The sequence below is a fragment of the Piliocolobus tephrosceles genome, chromosome 11 (assembly GCF_002776525.5).
Source record: "Piliocolobus tephrosceles isolate RC106 chromosome 11, ASM277652v3, whole genome shotgun sequence".
Classification (NCBI taxonomy): Eukaryota; Metazoa; Chordata; class Mammalia; order Primates; family Cercopithecidae; genus Piliocolobus; species Piliocolobus tephrosceles.
The window spans coordinates 87,518,971-87,537,285 of NC_045444.1; the positions used below are offsets into that span (position 1 = coordinate 87,518,971).

Genomic DNA, 18,315 nt, shown 5'->3' on the forward strand with positions numbered 1-18,315 from the left:
ATCCTGTCTCTAACAAAAAGAGACAATTTCAGGAAGTGATCCCTGCCATGAACAAATCAAAACAGGATAATGATAGCTTCTTGGTGCAGGTAATATTTCAGGTGAGACTAAGTGATAAGAAGAAAACAGACACAGGAAGATTTGGGAAGACAGAGCAGATGCAAAGCAAGATGCAGGGATTGAGAGCAGGTAGGGGCCTGTATCCCTTCCCTGAAAAATAGTGAGGGTAAGGATGAGGGGATGAGGGTAGTCATACTAATACTAAAAATGATGATCAGCAGAACAGTGTAGCCAGTGTTCTAAGTGCTTGACCCAATATACATCCTTTAATGCTCTTGGCAACCCCTAAGATGGGGACTGTTATGGTTCCTCTTTTAGAGCTGGGAAAACGGAGGCATGGAGCAGTGAGTAACCAGCCTAAGAGCACACAATGAATGAGTGATGGAGCCACAATTTAAAATGGAATCTGTTTTCAGAACCTGTGCTTGCTTCCAGTGATATGTATTGCCTGCCCTGAGAACGTTCTGCTAAATGCTATATGTCCTGCAAGTCCAGGCTCAAATGCTACCACCTGCATGAAGCCTTTTCTCTCCCTCCCAACCAGAAGTGCATTCTCCTCTGAACTTGCAGTGGAACCTTGACCTTTCATTTGGTGTCGACCACATTCTGCCTTGTGCTATGCATATTGTGTATATGCCATCCTTGGTAAATGTTTTATATCTGCATTCTAAGTGTTTAACTTCAGGAATTGTGTCACGTTTATCTTTGTATCTCTCCCAAGGCTACAGATAGAGAGGGCATTGTTGGTATCTGTGGCATCTGCTGCTTATTTGTTGATCTAAGACCTGGTACATGGTACCTGGTGTCTTTTCTAAGACCTGGTGTGTGGTTTCTACCTCCTGATTGAAAAAAGTTTCTTCTCTGGGCCAGGCACAGTGGCTCATGCCTGTAATCCCAGCACTTTGGGAGGCTGAGGTGGGCAGATCACCTGGGTCAGGGGTTTGAGACCAGCCAGGGCAAGCAATATGGTGAAACCCCGTCTTTACTATTAGCCGAGTGTGGTGGCAGGCACCTGTAATCCCAGCTACTCGGGAGGCTGAGGCATGAGAATCACTTGAATTCAGGAGGTGGAGGCTGCAGTGAGCTAAGATCGTGCCACTGCACTCCAGCCTGGGTGACAGAGTGAAACTCCGTTAAAAAAATAATTGTTTTCTTTTTTGTTGCAGACGGGAAGACATCTTATCCATCCTCACTGCTGTCAATGATGATGTGAGTCGACGAGTGGACAAACAGGGAACAAAGAAACAGATGCCCCAGCCTGCTTTCACACTAAGGAAAAAACTAGTATTCCCTGTGCCCCTGGATGCACTTTCATTATAGCAGAGAGTTTTGTTGGTTCTTAGACCTCAAACCAATCATTGGCTGTATCCTCCAGCGTCCTGCCCAGCACAGGAGTCAGTGGCCTCCACCTGGCATTCTAGAAACAGGAAACACCCTGTTTTCTGACACAGTCAATTCTGAGTTTCTTTTTCTTTTGACAAGTCTAAATGTTAGAAAACACTCTTTTTTTTTGGAGACAGTCTCATTCTGTCACCCAGACTGGAGTGCAGGGGGGCAATCCTGGCTTTCTGTAGTCTCGACCTCCCAGGCTCAAGCTATCCTCCCACCTCAGCTTCCCAAGTAGGTGGGACCACAGGTGTGTACCACCATGCCCGGATATTTTTTATTCTTTATTTTTTGTAGAGACGGAGGGATCTCACTTTGTTGCACAGGCTGGTCTCAAACTCCTGGACTCAAGTGATCCTCCCACCTCTGTCCCCAAAATACTGGGATTATAGGCACGAGCCACCACGCCTGGCCAGAAAACTTTCCTTATTGAAGACTTGGATTGTAGCCTTGGTTTTGGATGTGTACCCTGACGAGAGAGTAATTGACCTTAGTTTGTGCAGGTACTTTTTTTTTGAGACAGAGTCGCTCTGTCACCTGGGCTGGAGTGCAGTGGGGGGGATCACTGTTCACTGCAGCCTTGACCTCCCAGGTTCAAGCGATCCTCCCACCTCAGCCTCCCAAGTAGCTGAGACTACAGGTGTGTGTCCATGCACAGCTAACTTGTATTTTAATGTAGAGATGAGGTTTCACTATGTTGTCCAAGCTGGTCTCAAACTCCTGGGCTCAAGTGATCCTCCCACCTCAGCTTCTCAAAGTTCTGGGACTATAGGTGTGAAATACTGTGTCTGACCTGGGGACCAGGGACATTTTAAGATTCCCTGGTGTTCAAAGAACCACGTTCTTAGGTTAGACTGAGCTTAGATTGCCTCTCTAGACAACTACCCCTTAGTTATAATTCTGTGTCCCCTCTGCACGGCCTTGAACATTGGACAATGAGGCTACAGTCCAGCCACCTCTCTCTAATCTCCCCCTTCCTAAGACTTCTCTTCTGCATATCTAGTGAGGTGAAAATTTGGTCTATGCCAGGCCCATTTCCTGCTTTTGTGTAAGGCAAGTGCTCACATAGGAAGTTTTTATTTGGTTAGAGACAGGTTTCCCTGTAGGAAGATGATGGCTCATTTACACTCAGCTGTTCTGCAAGCAGAAACTTTATAACCTGATGTCATATTCCACGTTGGACTGGGTGTGGTGGCTCATGCCTGTAATCCCAGCACTTTGGGAGGCTGAGGCAGGCAGATCACTTGAGGTCAGGAGTTCAATACCAGCCTGGCCAATACGGCGAAACCTCTTCACTACTAAAAACACAAAAATTAGCCAGGCGTGGTGGTGGGCACCTGTAATCCCAGCTACTTGGGAGGCTGAGGCAAGAGAATCTCTTGAATCCGGAGGCAGAGGCTGCAGTGAGCCAAGATCACACAACTGCACTCCAACTTGAGCAACAGGGCGAGACCTTGTTTAAAAAAAAAAAAAAAAAAATCAATGTTGGGGTTGGAACCTTTCAGGTACCATTGACAGAACACCCAATTCAAATTGACTGAAGCAAAGAAGGGAATTTATTGCCTCTTTCACATGGAAACCCAGGAGTGGATAGCACTGGCTTCAGGCAAAGCTTGAATCAGGACTCAATCTACAGGCCAGCACCTTTCTCTTGGCCGAATGTCCTCAGGGTTGGCAACTGCAGTGTAGACTGCAGTGGACAGTCCCCACCTTGTCACTACTACTACACTTTGCTCCTCTGGCCTGAGGGATGAGGAGAGAGGCTGTGTCAGAGACTGAAGCTGTTCTCAGGGCTCTTCTTGGCAGAGGGGATGTCTGGCTTGCCTGAAGGGAGTGGCTCTGTAAGGACGCCTTGATGCTTTCTTCATTAAGATTTTGAGTACTTTTATGTACTTGAGTTTTTCTTTTTTTTTTTTTTTTCAATTTCTAGAGGAACTTTTCTTTGTTAATTCCTGGAACTGTATTTTGAACCCTTGAAGGTGAGCCCTCATAGGGAGATCCAAAGTCCTGTGGTTAACGCCTTCATTTATAGACGAGGCAGCTAAGTCCTGGGGATGTGAACAACCTGCTGGCAGTCCTCATTTATAGGATTTTCCTTCAGCCAGGTGAACTGGAATGGCTTGGGGCATGGAAGGGCATTAGGATTGTTTCATTTGATATGTGAATGCTCATAAAAAAATCTTAAGGAATGAAGAAAAACAATTCTCGGTGCCTGCATTTATAATTATTTATGTGAAAGTGAAATTCGTGTACAATACATTTGCTATAAGAATAGTCACAAGAACACTGTTCTGATGTCTCTGATTGTCACGTGGATTTGAATGTAGCTTGACAGAGGGAATGTCTAATCCATATTGACAGGGCAGGAGCACCGTCATCTCATCTCAGACAAACACCGCCACTTTAAGTTCCAGTTCCCTTTCTAGCCTCATGCATTTCAAGGAAATCACTTCCCTTCTAACAGCAAGCAGCCAGAAAGAGAAGAGAGTAAAATACAGATAAGACAGCTCTGGCACAGAGGGAAGTTAGGGGGTGGGGAAAGTCTCTTGGTTAACTGCCAAACTTTGCCCTCATACAATAGGTTCCAGTAAAACAATGGGCCTTAATAAGCACATTCCTTTTCCTTCAGGTACACTAAGATAGGGAAGCTAAAAGCAGACTGGAGGGGGGCGGGGTATACCTACAGCTGCAGAAAGATTGTATGGGAAGGGACACACTCTTCCTCCCAGATAAGCACAACAAAGAGATACAAAAGCAATCCAAGCCTCTGATAAACACTCCCACCCTAAATCCTTAAAAACTCTTAGTCTGTAAGTGAGTGGGCTCTGACCTAACTCTGCCAGAAGCCCCTTTCAAATTTGCTTTCTCTAAAATAAACCTGTCCTTGACTGTCAAGCCACCTTTCATGTTTCTTTCCTCTTTTTTTAATTCGTACACATGTGTCAGGATGATCTCCCAAAACTGTGTTCATAACAGTCAGGGCTAAAAGCTAGTGGTCACAGTCTTTGTCCAGTTGGCAGAACTGACATGTGAAGGCAAGCGAAGGATGGTGAGGTACTGAGGAAAGAGCAAAGGATCTGGAGATCAAAGCCCTGCATTTCCATATTGTCCTGTGATTCTTTTGCTCAGAAACACTAACTAAATCAAGCTAGCTTTTTTCAGCCTTGTCTGTAAAGTAGAGAAAAACATCAGCTGTTGGGAAGACGAAAAAGAATGTATATGTGTGCATCTATTTAAATCTAACTGTGCTGAGGTGCATATAAAGGCCTTTAGGTGATAGGGTCTTCTAGTTGTAACTGCAACAGAAATAGCAGGACTTAAGTTCCTTTGTGCGTAATTCCAGCTGACTTTATTAGCAGCAACTTAGCACTGGCAGTACCCCTGACATACTCTGAGTGAGACCTAATTCTTCCCTCACTAGCTCCTGATGTCCACAGCAGAAGAAGGCCAGCTCTTGGCTCTGAGTTCAGTTGAACAAAATGCTGTTGATAAAACTTCCCGTCAGGCCCCTGAGCCCAAGTTAAGCCATCATATCCCTTGTGACCTGCACATATACATCCAGATGGCCTGAAGTAACTGAAGAATCACAAAAGAAGTGAAAATGGCCTGTTCCTGCCTTAACTGATGACATTACCTTGTGAAATTCCTTCTCCTGGTTCTTCCTGGCTCAAAAACTCCCCCATTGAGTACCTTCTGACCCCCACCCCTGCCAGCCAGAGAACAACCCCCTATGACTGTAATCTTCCACTACCTACCCAAATCCTATAAAATGGCCCTACCCCTATCTCCCTTCGCTGACTCTCTTTTCGGACTCAGCCCGCCTGCACCCAGGTGATTAAAAAGCTTTATTGCTCACACAAAGCCTATTTGGTGATCTCTTCACACGGACGTGAGTGAGACCTCCTTCATCAGGAACATTTGGGGTTTGATGTTTAAGTTTTGAGCCTCTGGTGTATTTCCTATTTCTGTTTTGCTAGAACTTAGTGCTTGTGTAAGGTTAAATTCTAGAATCAGGAAATGTTGTCTTTAGAGGCCTCCAGCAAGCACTTCGGAGGTCCCTGGGCATTTACAGCTGTGAGTCGTGGCTCTATCCAGACACCAGAACATAGTCATCCTTGGCTCATTCCTCCTCAGCGGGAGGTGTGCACAGTTGGTAGAGTGTTACCTCCAAGATTTTGTGAAGCATTATGCTTGTCTGTATTTGTATGTGCATGTCTGTGTGAATTTTGAGTTCAGGAATAACAGGTGATTTGATCACAGCTATTTGACAGTGGTCATAGTCATTGTATGCCAAGACGTTTATGAAGGGAATAGGTAGATTGAGTGAGGTTCCTATATATTTTGCCTAGTTGTACTCACCTACAAGAGCTGTAATTAAATGTTTCTCTCTTTCCCCTTCTTCCTCTCTTTTATTCATTCTTCTTTTTTTTTTTTTTTTTTTTTGAGACGGAGTCTTGCTCTGTCGCCCAGGCTGGGGTGCAGTGGCCGAATCTCAACTCACTACAACCTCCGCCTCCCGGGTTCATGCCATTCTCCTGCCTCAGCCTCCCGAGTAGCTGGGACTACAGGCGCCTGCCACCTTGCCCGGCTAGTTTTTTGTAGTTTTTAGTAGAGACGGGGTTTCACCGTGTTAGCCAGGATGGTCTCGATCTCCTGACCTCGTGATCCGCCCGTCTCGGCCTCCCAAAGTGCTGGGATTACAGGCTTGAGCCACCGCGCTCGGCTTTTTTTTTTTTTACGAAGTCTCACTCTCTCACCCAGGCTAGAGTGTGGTGGCACGATCTTGGCTCACTGCAACCTTCGTCTCCTGGGTTCAAGCGATTCTCCTGCCTCAGCCTCCTGAGTAGCTGGGATTACAGGTGTGCACCATCACACCTGGCTAATTTTCATATTTCTAGTAGAAACAGAGTTTTGTCATGTTGGCCAGGCTGGTCTCGAACTCCTGACCTCAAGTGATCTGCCTGCTTTGGCCTCCCAATGGAATGAGTCATCGTGTTTGGCCTCATTCATTCTTTCTTTCATAGAAGTTTGGATACTGCCAAGCAAAATTAAAGACATGAAAAATCAATTGTTATTACAAATGTTACAATTATTTAACTACTGGTGTTTATTTTTATTAGAGCCATAGCACCTACTGGCCTCTGCTTCAGGGATTCACAATGGTGGTGGGCAGGTTGGATATCACAGGGCTTACCCCTAGCAATGCATTCTATTCCGCCTATGCCCAGGCGGTGTTAAACATATAATCATACAGTACACTGCGGTACCGACCCATCAGAACAGACACTGACTGGTACAACACAATGGTGAATGTTGCTGAATAGCAACCCTCAATCAATAATGATCAAATCTCCATGGAGGTAAACTAAACTAGAAGTTTACCTCAAACAGGTAATTTTTGTGCCATACATGATTCACAGAACCTTACAGATCTGATGCTTTCTGATTGACCTGGTCAACTTGTTCTCAACCTGGAATTCTTGGGCCCTTAGGTGTTTGTAAATTTGTTCTCAGAGCCTCTGAGCTCTCCACCTTCATTTTTAAGTGCTTTAATTCTTTTTTGGTGATAATCTTTAAAACTTCACAGATGTGTGTCCTGGCTCTTCCGGGCGACTGCTTCATATTTGAGTACTGCCACACAGTGACTGCTCATGTTCTGGGGCCTGCCTACAGAAAGGGATGAACTTTACCTTGGACCTTTTAATGTAGTGTGGATGTGCGTCTGTAGCTAGAGGTCTTCAGGTGCCAGTGGTTAATCTGTTTGAAGCTTGCTTTATTCCAACCTCTCATTCCGTAACAGACTCCTCCTCCACTGTCCCTCACCTCTGCTGAACCCTTCTAGCAGAGGGAACTCACCACAAGTGGGGACATGGATTTGGGAGCTTGAAAGGACCCCAGTGACCCTGCATTCCAGCCCTTAGAGTGCTAAGTGACTTACTGAAGCCTCGAAGCCATTCCTGGAGGAGTTGCAATTCTTTGTATCTCTGGATTTGCCACCCTGTCCCTCTAAGTCACCTGGTTTCACTTTTGGACAGCTTTAATCATTCTCTTCTCTGTTCTCTGTTTCTGCCTCCTTAGAAGCTATTTAAAACCACTCGTTTTCATTCTAAACTCCAGAGCCACACCAAACAAGTGTAACTGTCCCCTGGTGAGATTTGCATTGTATGTGACAAATCATTTAACTTTTTTCTGGTAGGGTTTCAGTTTTGTCGGAAGTCTGCAGTTTGCTCTCAAGGATGTGATAAGAATGGAGCAATACATTTGTATCTTTAAATTTTGAGTAGGAACCAAATTTTTAAATTTAGTTTAGTTTTGTTTGAGACAGAGCCTCACTGTGTCACCCAGGCTGGAGTGCAGTGATACCATCTTGGCTAACTGCAACCTCTGCCTCCTGTGCTCAAGTGATCCTCCCCCCAGAACCTCCTGAGTAGCAGCTGGAGCTACAGGCAGGTGTTTTTTAAAAATGGAATTCTTAATACATTAAAAAATGAAATCCCTTTAAAAAAAACTAGAGGAAATTCTGTGTTTAAAGATTTACTTATTTGGCAATGCAAACAACTGTTTATTTCCTAACATTACTTTTGCAAATCTGAATTTTTATAAAAAGATTCTTGTTACAAATTTTTAATTGTACTAAGTTTTACTTTTTAAGTGATTTTGAGTAGGTAATATTTTTATAAAGCCATTTGTATGGTTCGAAGATAAGAAAATATATTAAAGGTGTTCAAGAAGAGTTTTGCCCCCAATTCTGTCCACTGTATACCCAGTCCTCCCCACTTCTACATGCATATTTCAGGTAGGTATTTCTTGAAAGAAAGAACTTATGCTGTGAAATTTACATGTCTACTTAGGTCTCATTTTAAGTGATTCTGTAAAATGCCTGGGAGATACTGGTGAAATTCTAGAATGGAAATAACTTTGTGAGATTTTGAGCTGAGTACTTGTAAATAGTAGAAATAGACTTACTAATAAATAAAGGAATTTTATTTTATAACTTTTTTTCTGATTACACAGTCATGTATGTTCATTATGGAATATTTGGGAAATACAAAAACACACAAAGAAAAAAGGATATTTATTTATAATTCCATTTTGCTATGTATTTTCCCATTATTCACTCTGCGTTTGTCACAAGTTTTCCCCACGCTGTTTCAATGAGTGTATCCTCCATGTCCACCCAGTAATGCATCCAGCAAACTTTGTCATTACTACCATCTGTACTTGCACTCACAGTTCAATTCCAAGCATGTCCCTCTCTGACAACCACCTCGCATCATTCCATCTTGCTTCTTCTGGGACCTTCCCTTCAAGGATCTTCAGTGCCACCGGGGCTTCCAGTTAGGTTGACTGACCCTATCTTTTGTCTTCCCTATATCAGCACCACCCCTCACTCACTCTTCACTCAGCTTGGAGTCCACATGTCTTTGTTAAAGTCTCCTGTATGCACCAGCACCCTTGCCTTTCCCTCAGTTCCACTGAGGTGGCAGAATCCTAACTCAGGCTAATCACATAAATCCATGTCCTCCAAATTTGTATTGGAATTCCAGGATGTGGCCGGGGTAAAACCTTCCATGTTGCAGACAGGTCTTGTTTCAAACCAATGACCACAAACCTCCAATGGGCTTTCAGGAGTTTTGGCAATGCTGTGACATTTCCCTGGTTATGTCACCCTTTTGCACTCTCGGTCTGTTTTACTGATCATAGAATGCTCTATGATCTCAACCTAAAGGGTTAGAGATATTTCCTGTGACGCCCCACCTTTTCCCTTGATAACCCACTATAGGAACTGTCATTTGTGAATTTAAGAAGAAACACTTGCTTCTTGACTTTTAAAACACCAAAAACAACATTAAAAAGTTGAAGGATGAGCCTGGGGTGCGGTGGCTCATGCCTGTAATCTCAGCACTTTGGGAGACTGAGGCGGGCAGATCACTTGAGGTCAGGAGTTCAAGACCAGCCTGGCCAACTTGGTGAAACCTGTCTCTACTAAAAAAAATTAGCTGGGCATGGTGGCACGCACCTGTGATCTTAGCTACATGGGAGGCTGGGGCATGAGAATTACTTGACTCTGGGAGGTGGAGGTTGCAATGAGCCAAGATCATGTCACTGCACTCCAGCCTGGGTGACAGAGCAAGACTTTGTCTCAAAACAAAAGCAAAAACAAAACGTGAGGGATGAGCCACAAACTGGGAAATGATATCTGCCATGTTGTATAACTGATAAAGGAGAGGTACATACATATACTATATATATAATCTTCTACAAATCCATAACATATTAAACAATCCAATCTAGATGGGTAAACATATAAACTAGTTCAAAGATGAGCAAAAAATATGAACCAGTAATTAAAAGGAAATACCAATGGGCAATAAACATATGAAAACATAACCATTCTCTTGGGTCATCAGAGAATTTGAAAAATACAGCCACAGTGAGATAACATTTTATGTCCATCATATTATCCATATTTAAAACTCTGTCAGTACTAAGTATGGGTGAAGATACAGAGTGAAGGAAACTCTGTCACATAGATCTAGGAAATGTAAATTGACACAATCATTTTAGAGAGCAATTTGCAATATTTATAAACGTTGGAAATTTGCACACAGTAAAATCTAGCAAATCTATTTTTGGATCTATGTCCCAAAATAAACTTAAAAACATTGTTTTGTAGAGACAGGGTCTTGTTATGTTGTGCAGGAAGGTCTCGAACTCCTGGCCTCAAGCAATCTTCCTGTCTCAGCCTCCCAAAGTATTGAAATTATAGGCATGAACCACCACGCCTGGCCCCAAAAGAAATCTTGCACATGTACCAGGAGATAAGGAGGAGTGTTAGTTTTCTGAGCAACACTGTGAGAGCACAAATAAATAAAATAAAAAGAAGCAACACATACAATCTATAGATTCATCAGGAGCATAGATAAATTGTGGTATAGTCGTATAAAGGAATACTATCAAGTAGTGAAACAAAATTAGCTAGAATTATTAGGTTGAACCATATGAAATTGCCATTCTTACAGATCAGAAACAACCTAATATTGGCATTTCATACAGTTTAAATATATGTATCAGTAACATAATGATGAGCAAATAATATATATAATATGATTTATAGAATGTTAAAACACATAAGAGTCTTTTATGTTGCTTATAAATTCGTATGTATATTGTACAAATATACAGATGCATGGGGGTGATGAGGAGTTTAGAGTAGTAGTTGTCTGAGATGGGCTTGGGGCTTGGGGAGAGAGGGAGGAACATGCCAATGGGGAGGAATTACAGGGGCTTCAAATGCATCAGTCATGTTTTATATCTTCAACTGAGTGCTGGGTGTGGGGGTTATTCTCTTTTTTTCTTTAATCCTTTCTGCATCTCAGTGCTGATGAATGGAATTTAGCCACCAGATTGGGTGATTTTTTGGCTTGTTGAATACTTGGCCTGGTTTGCAGGGAAGCTTTACCCTCTTGGGCAGAGTATGTTTTTCCAATCTAGTGCCCGTCTGTGTTTTTGGTGGTGATTTCTGTGGCTATAATTAATATAATCAGTGTTGCCAAAGCAAGGATAAGGGGTATTGACTCACTTTTTAATGCCCTGAGCCATCCCTGTTGCAAAATAATGATCTGGATATATTCTCCAGAACAGGAAGCAAGCTGCAGATGGGAAACATGGGAAACTCCCTTAAGACACTTCTTTTTTTTTTTGAGACGGAGTCGGGCTCTGTCGCCCAGGCTGGAGTGCAGTGGTCGGATCTCAGCTCACTGCAACCTCCGCCTTCTGGGTTCAGGCCATTCTCCTGCCTCAGCCTCCCAAGTAGCTGGGACTACAGGCACCCGCCACCACGCCAGGCTAATTTTTTTTTTTTTTTTTTTTTTTGTATTTTTAGTAGAGACGGGGTTTCACCCTGTTAGCCAGGATGGTCTCTATCTCCTGACCTCGTGATCCGCCCGTCTCGGCCTCCCAAAGTGTCAGGATTACAGGCTTGAGCCATCGCGCCTGGCTCCTAAACTGGTTTCCAACAAATCAGTGTAAGTCAAGGGGTTCATCTACAGAGTCAGTCGTCTTCACCATGACACCCACAACGCACACATTGCTGCTGGCATTCCTCCACTCAGAATGCACAATTAGAAGCTCAGCACTCTATTGGATCAGGCTGCTATTTCATCATTTGAAGAACCTTCAAAAAGATCTTTAGAGGCAGGGCATGGTGGCTCACACCTGTAATCCTAGCGCTTTGGAAGGCTGAGGCAGGCAGATTACTTGAGGCCAGGAGTATGAGACCAGTCTGGCCAACATGGTGAAACCCTGTCTCTACTAAAAACACAAAAATTAGCCAGGTGTGGTGATGTACACCTGTAGTCCTAGCCACTTGGGAGGCTGAGGCACAAGAATTGCTTGAACCTGAGAGGTGGAGGTTGCAGTGAGCCGAGGTCGTGCCAGTGACACTACACTCCAATCTGGGTGACACAGCGAGACTCCTTCTAAAAAAAAAAAAATCCTTAGAAACTTCAGAAGGATCTTTCCACTAGGGCAGAAGGGATCAGAGAGTAAGAATCTTCACCCCTACCACTCATGCCTTTCTGAAAGCTCAGTCTGGCCACACTGCAAGGGGACAATGAGCCAGTTTTGGCCTGGGACTTCTTGCTGCTGCCAAATTAACAACTCCTGCCCTTGGGTTTAGCCACCTGCTGCTGCTAAAAATGATGATGAGAGTGACGGAGAGGTGTTTTAGTTCCCATTTTATAGATCAGAAAATCAAGGCCCAGAGAAGCTAAGTAGCCTTGGAGATAGGAGCCACGGCCTCTCCACTTGAGTGACCATCTTGAAACATCAAGGATAAGTCAACTTTATCAACAGTTTCAGGCCTGTGAGAAATGGGCTTGGTTTATCTTGAAGATCGTAAACAAATAAAAAAATAGACTACTCCATTACTGATGAGAAATGTGAGTCATTCTGCCAGGAATTGAAAGTACAGCTGCCCATAAAAAAGTTATGCCGGTGTCCAGACTCTTCAGGTCCCTGCGTGTGACAAACCACTCAATCAGAGTTCCCCTTTTATTTCTCTTTGTGCTCAGTAGGATGTTGAAATTTCTGGAAAAGACAATGGAAATCAGAGGCAGGAAGAGAACAGTGTGGGGTGCTAAACAGACTCAGATCTCAGCAACCTTCCTGCCCACTGCCATCTCTGCACAGACACCTCGACCCCCCACGCACAGGTGGAGCAGCATTTCCTAGTTCTTTCCAGAGGCTTCCTTCTGCCTGCCCTCCAGCCACAACGCCTGAGATTGACAACGCCCTACAGCAAGACGGAAACCTCCCTTTACAGCACCACCTTGTGATTCTGGAGCAACAAAGTTGAGACTTCTGAATTTGGCACTCTTCTGCATCCCTACTGTTTCACATATACCTGTGTCATCTTTCTTGTTTCATTGTAAACATACTTACAAAATTCCCATTTTCTTTACTTAGAAATAGAACTACAACCAGATGGTTAAACAATTTAAACAGTACAAAACGGTCCATGGGGAAAAGTGAATTTCACACTGTCCCCCAAACCTTCAGTTCCTTTTATGGAGATAATTATTGTTTCTAATGTTTTGAGTATTCTTTCAGAGATATTTTATTCTTATATAAGCATATGTGTATGTGTGTCCTTCCCTCATTTTCCCCCCATGAATACTAGCACTGTTTTGCACCTTGGTTAGCTCATTTAACATATCTTGGAGACTGTTCTGTATCAGAACATATAGATCTGCTTGATCCTTTTCATGACTGCTACAGCGCCATTGAATGTATGGATCATCAGTGCTCTAACTAGCGCCTTAGTGATGGGCATTTAGGGATCACAAACTTCATAAGGGCAGAAACAATATCTTACCCATCCTCTGTTGCTGATATGGTTTGGATGTGTGGTGCTGCCCAAATCACATGTCAAGGTAATCCCCAGTGTCAGAGGTGGAGCCTGGTGGAGGCGATTGGACCATGGGGATGGATCCTTCATGAATGGGTGAGCACCATCCCTTTGGTGCTGTTCTTGTGATAGAGTTCTCATGAGATCTGGTTTTTTAAAAGTGTGTGGCGCCTCCGCACTCTCTTGGTCCTGCTCCTGCCATGTAAGATGCCTGCCCTTGCTTTGCCTTCTGCCATGAATAAAAGCTCTCTGAGGCTTCCCCAGAAGCAGATGCCACCACGCTTCCTATACAGCCCGTGGAACTGTGAGCCAATTAAACCTCTTTTCTTTATAAATTATCCAGTCTTAGGTTTTCTTTATAACAGTGTGAGGATGAGCTAATACAGTTTCCTACATGTAACCTAAGGCAATGCTTTGCACAAAGGGATGAGCCAGATTGCTTAGTAATTAAAACGCAAATACAAACCACAAGCATATCCATTCATGAATTGGGGGACAGCTTTTATTTGATTCTGAGTTCTGACAGCTGCTACTTTGCTTCGTTAAAAATGTGCTAGTTCTCATTCAACTTCCTATCAGTCACACCACCAACCAACATGTACAATATGTACTACCTGCCAGGTTGGAAGGAAACTTATGGATGCAAGAAAGGTCCCTCCCTTCTAGGAAATGATAATCTGCTTTGGGAGAGAAGGCAGGTACTTTTTGGCAAAAGTGACATAATAAAATAATAAAAAAAAGATGGATTTTTTTTTTCTTTTTTGAGATGGAGTCTCGCTCTGTCACCCAGGCTGGAGTGCAGTGGCGTGATTTCGGCTCACTGCAATCTCCGTCTCCCAGGTTCAGGCGATTCTCCTGCCACAGCCTCCTGAGTAGCTGGGACTACAGGTGCCCGCCACCACACCGGGCTAATTTTTTGTATCTTTAGTAGAGATGGGGTTTCACTGTGTTAGCCAGGATGGTCTCCATCTCCTGACCTCGTGATCTGCCTGCCTAGGCCTTCCAAAGTGCTGGGATTACAGGCGTGAGCCACCGAACCCAGCGAAAAGATAATTTTTTAAAAAAAGGTATTAGGATATTCAGGTCCTCCCACAAGAAAGTAAAGTTAGAAGCCCACCTCAGACCATGCATACCAGCACAAAAATGCCAAATGGCTTAAAGATATAAACGTTAAAACAAGACTAGAAAGGCATTAAAAGAACATATAGAAAATACAGCACCAGCAAAAATTTCCCTACACAAGATGTAAAAGCCAGAAGTCATAAAGGAAAAGGCTGATAAATTAGAATAGATAAAAATGTAAAACTTTTGTATAATATAAGACACAAAGAATGCATTTAAAGACATACAATGAAGGTTAGGAAGATGAAGATGTTTTGGAGATGAGTGGTGGTTACACATCAGTATTAATGTACTTAATGTTACTGAACTGTACACTTAAGTGATGAAAATGGTAACTTTTATGTTATGTATATTTTATCACATAAAAAAAGACATGAAATGAATCAGGGGAAAACATTTGCTACATAACTAAGAACGAAGGCCCTTAATAAAATCTGTAAAACTACATATGCCTTTAGGAATGAATCAACAAAGAATTTCTATGAATTATAAAAAAGTGACAATCCAACTAAAAAATGAATAAGGGATATGAGCAAGTGTTGGACAGAAGAAATAAAAATAGACAACAAAGTTATGAAAACATGTTCAATCTCCTTAGCAACTGCACAAAACAAACTAAAACAATGAGACACTACCCCTAAGATTAATACATGTTAAAGAAAAATGATTGGTGAGGGTATGGGGAAGCAGGCACCTTCACCTACTTTTGGAAATATAAATTGGTACAACCTTATAGGGAGAGCAATTTCACAACATTTTTCAAAGACTTAAATGCACAACCCTATGGCAGAGCAATTTATTCCTCTTCCAGGAGTTTTTTTCTTTCAAAAACAGTCATGTGGATGAAAAACACATGTTCATTACTGTACAGTGTATAATAGTCGAACACTGGAAACTGTAATACTTTCCCTTCAATAGGGGAATGGTTAAATAAATTTTGCAAGCTATCTGATAGATACTAAGCATGAACTAAAAGTTAGGGTCCAGTTAGAGATGGAAACCACACCAGTAATTTGAAAGGGAAAATGTAATAGGAAGAATTATTAACTAGTGAAAGGAGGCTAACTGCTAAAGGTACAAGAGCACTCAAGCTGTCTGCAGTCAGCAAGCCCCGGCTGGTGAGCATGAAGCTGCTCGCTGGGAGGCTGCCAAAGTTCCCTGAAGGTGAGCACCACTGGGTGTTGTTTTACAAGCTGCTGGCAGTCACCGCGTTAAGAGCAGGAAGAAAAGCACCAGAACCCGGAAGAGAAACCCAGTTCTCTGTTAGGCCTTGCACCATCCCTCTGGTGCCCTCTACTGACAAAACCTAAAATTGTGCCAGCTGGCAAAGGAGATCTTTTTTTTTATTATACTTTAAGTTCTAGGGTACATGTGCATAACATGCAGGTTTGTTACATATGTATACTTGTGCCATGTTGGTGTGCTGCACCCATCAACTCGTCATTTATATCAGGTATAACTCCCAATGCAATTCCCTCCCCCTTCCCCCCCATGATAGGCCCCGATGTGTGATGTTCCCCTTCCCGAGTCCAAGTGATGTCATTGTTCAGTTCCCACCTATGAGTGAGAACATGCGGTGTTTGGTTTTCTGTTCTTGTGATAGTTTGCTAAGAATGATGGTTTCCAGCTGCATCCATGTCCCTACAAAGGACGCAAACTCATCCTTTTTTATGGCTGATGGGATGTAGCGCGGTGTCACCAAACAGAACAGGGTGGACTTGGAGCTCAGATGCAACACAATGATTGATACTGGCACAGTATACTTACCCTGCTTTTGTAAACAAAATGGTATATGTGATGTCTTTCTTTCCTCTACGTATGTAAAACAATATTTGTTCCTACTTATTATGTATTTATGTCTTTACTCTGCATGCCAGGAGCTAAGTATTTTGCATGTATTAACTCATTTCGTTCTCATAATAACCTTCACATGCAGGAATCACTATAGCTACTTTATGAATGAGTCGAGGAAGGCACTGAGACGTTAAGTAAGCTCCTTAAGGTCATGCAGCTAGTAAGTGGCAGAGCAAGAATTACTATGGCTTTATAAGCCTAGAAAAAAGTCTGAAAGAATAAAAATGTTAACAGTGGGTACCTCAAGGAGGGATTGAAGAGGCCATAGGAGAGGTTTTCACTTTGTAAAAAACCAGTCCTTCAAATAAATAAATACAGTGAGGCTTCCCCAGAAGCAGATGTCACTATGCTTCCTGTACAGCCTGTGAAACTGTGAGCCAGTTAAACCTCTTCTCTTTATAAATTATCCAGTCTTCCATATTTCTTTATAACAGTGTGAGGATGAGCTAATACAGTTTCCTACACTGTAACCTAAGGCAATGCTTTGCACAAAGGGATGAACCAGATTGCTTAGTAATTAAAACGCAAATACAAACCACAAGCATATCCACTCATGAATTGGGGGACTGCTTTATGTATATGGATAAGGTATATTTTTTAAAAAAATTATTTTTCAAAGAAGACGATAAACTAGTTAATAAACGACAACTCACAGTGCCGGGCAGTGAGAAACAAGTGTCTGATAAACGGTGGAGAATGTGAGCACTGTCTGCAGTGGGTGGGAGGAGATGGGGAGGGCGTTCTCTGGGGAGTGGCAGTGGCTGGAGCAAAGGTTTGAAGGAGGTAAGCCATGTACTCTGAGCTTTTGGTTTCTGTTTCACCTTGTGTCTGAGCTGGTCTGAAGTCTGGTTGTTCAGACTGAGCTTCCTGCCTGCCCGTATCCCTCCAACAGCTTCAGAAGAAGGTGACTGGTGGCTGCCTGAGGAATACCAGTGGGCAAGAGAATTAGCGTTTCTGGAGCATCTGCTATCTGTGAGATTAAGCACTACGTATATTGCTTTACTCACTCCCCACAGCAACCTTACCAAGCAGTTCTTTTCCACTTGAAAAGATGGAGGCTGAGTGAAACAAAAGGAGGTGTTTAGGTTCCTCAGCAAGTGAGAGGCAGAGCCGGGATTTGAATCCAGATCTGTCTGATATTGAAGTCTAGGCTGGTTTCACCTCTCCAGACTGCTTTCCAGGGAGTAAAGGACAGACCCTTTACCTTAGCTGGCTGCTTCTAGAAGTCTGACCCTGCTGGCTCAAAACGACTTTGGTTCCTTGCCCAGAGGCTGTGGGCTGCAGGTCAAGACATCAGTAGAAGGAGGGCCCAGAGTGGCTGACATTGGCTTCTACTCACCGTCATTTGTCCTTCCTTCCAGGAGCAACCCCTGGGTGCGTCCACTTTCTGGGCACGTGAGGTTGAGCCTCAGCAGCCTGAGCCCTTGAGCTGGTCACTTGAACCTTGGGAATATTGAGGTAAGCCTGGAATTTCCAGAGGAGGTTTGGTGGAAAGAGAAGTGGTGAACACTATTACTGTGCCCTGTCTAGTCACCAGCGGGCCGAGTGGAGCCGATGCTAGTTGGGACCTACCTGCCCTCTCTTTGGTTATTAATCCATTAATCCATTATTGTTCCCTGTACACTGGTATGAGTGGAAGGGGGAAATATTTAGCCAAGTTTTTGAGACCTGTACTCTGAGCTAAAATGCATTGTCTTCCTGTAGTGTGGGACCCCACAACTGTGGAGGAGCTGCAGGGGATACTGGGGAGTATGCAGACATTATGCACTAAACAACAATGGCTCACATAGTGAAAAGTTATTCTTTTTTTTTTTTGAGAGGGGGTCTGCTCTGTTGCTCAGCCTGAAGTGCAGTGGCGAGATCTCAGCTCACTGCAATCTCCGCCTCCTGGGTCCAAGTAATTCTCCCACCTCAGCCTCCCGAGTAGCTGGGACAACAGGCGTGTGCCACCATGCCTGGCTAATTTTTGTATTTTTAGTAGA

The 18,315-nt window shown here is 43.4% G+C and overlaps 2 protein-coding genes across 3 annotated transcripts in view; both read left to right on the top strand.

Moving 5' to 3' along the window:
• The window catches only part of CASP10 (caspase 10), a 42,075-nt gene extending 36,774 nt beyond the window's left edge, over positions 1-5,301 (top strand). Inside the window, exon 10 of the mRNA XM_023218802.3 lies at positions 1,227-5,301. Coding sequence (XP_023074570.1) covers positions 1,227-1,380 — 154 coding nt within the window. The 3' untranslated portion in view covers positions 1,381-5,301. The remainder of the gene's footprint in view (positions 1-1,226) is intronic.
• Positions 5,302-17,125: 11,824 nt separating this feature from the next.
• Positions 17,126-18,315, top strand: part of CASP8 (caspase 8) — a 59,194-nt gene continuing 58,004 nt past the window's right edge. Inside the window, exons 1-2 of one of the 2 annotated variants that reach the window (XM_023218867.2) lie at positions 17,126-17,237; positions 17,695-17,791. The gene's annotated coding sequence lies outside the window, so the exon portion shown is untranslated. Of the gene's footprint in view, positions 17,306-17,694; positions 17,792-18,315 lie in introns of both variants that reach the window. The other variant, XM_023218861.3, reaches the window with a different exon arrangement.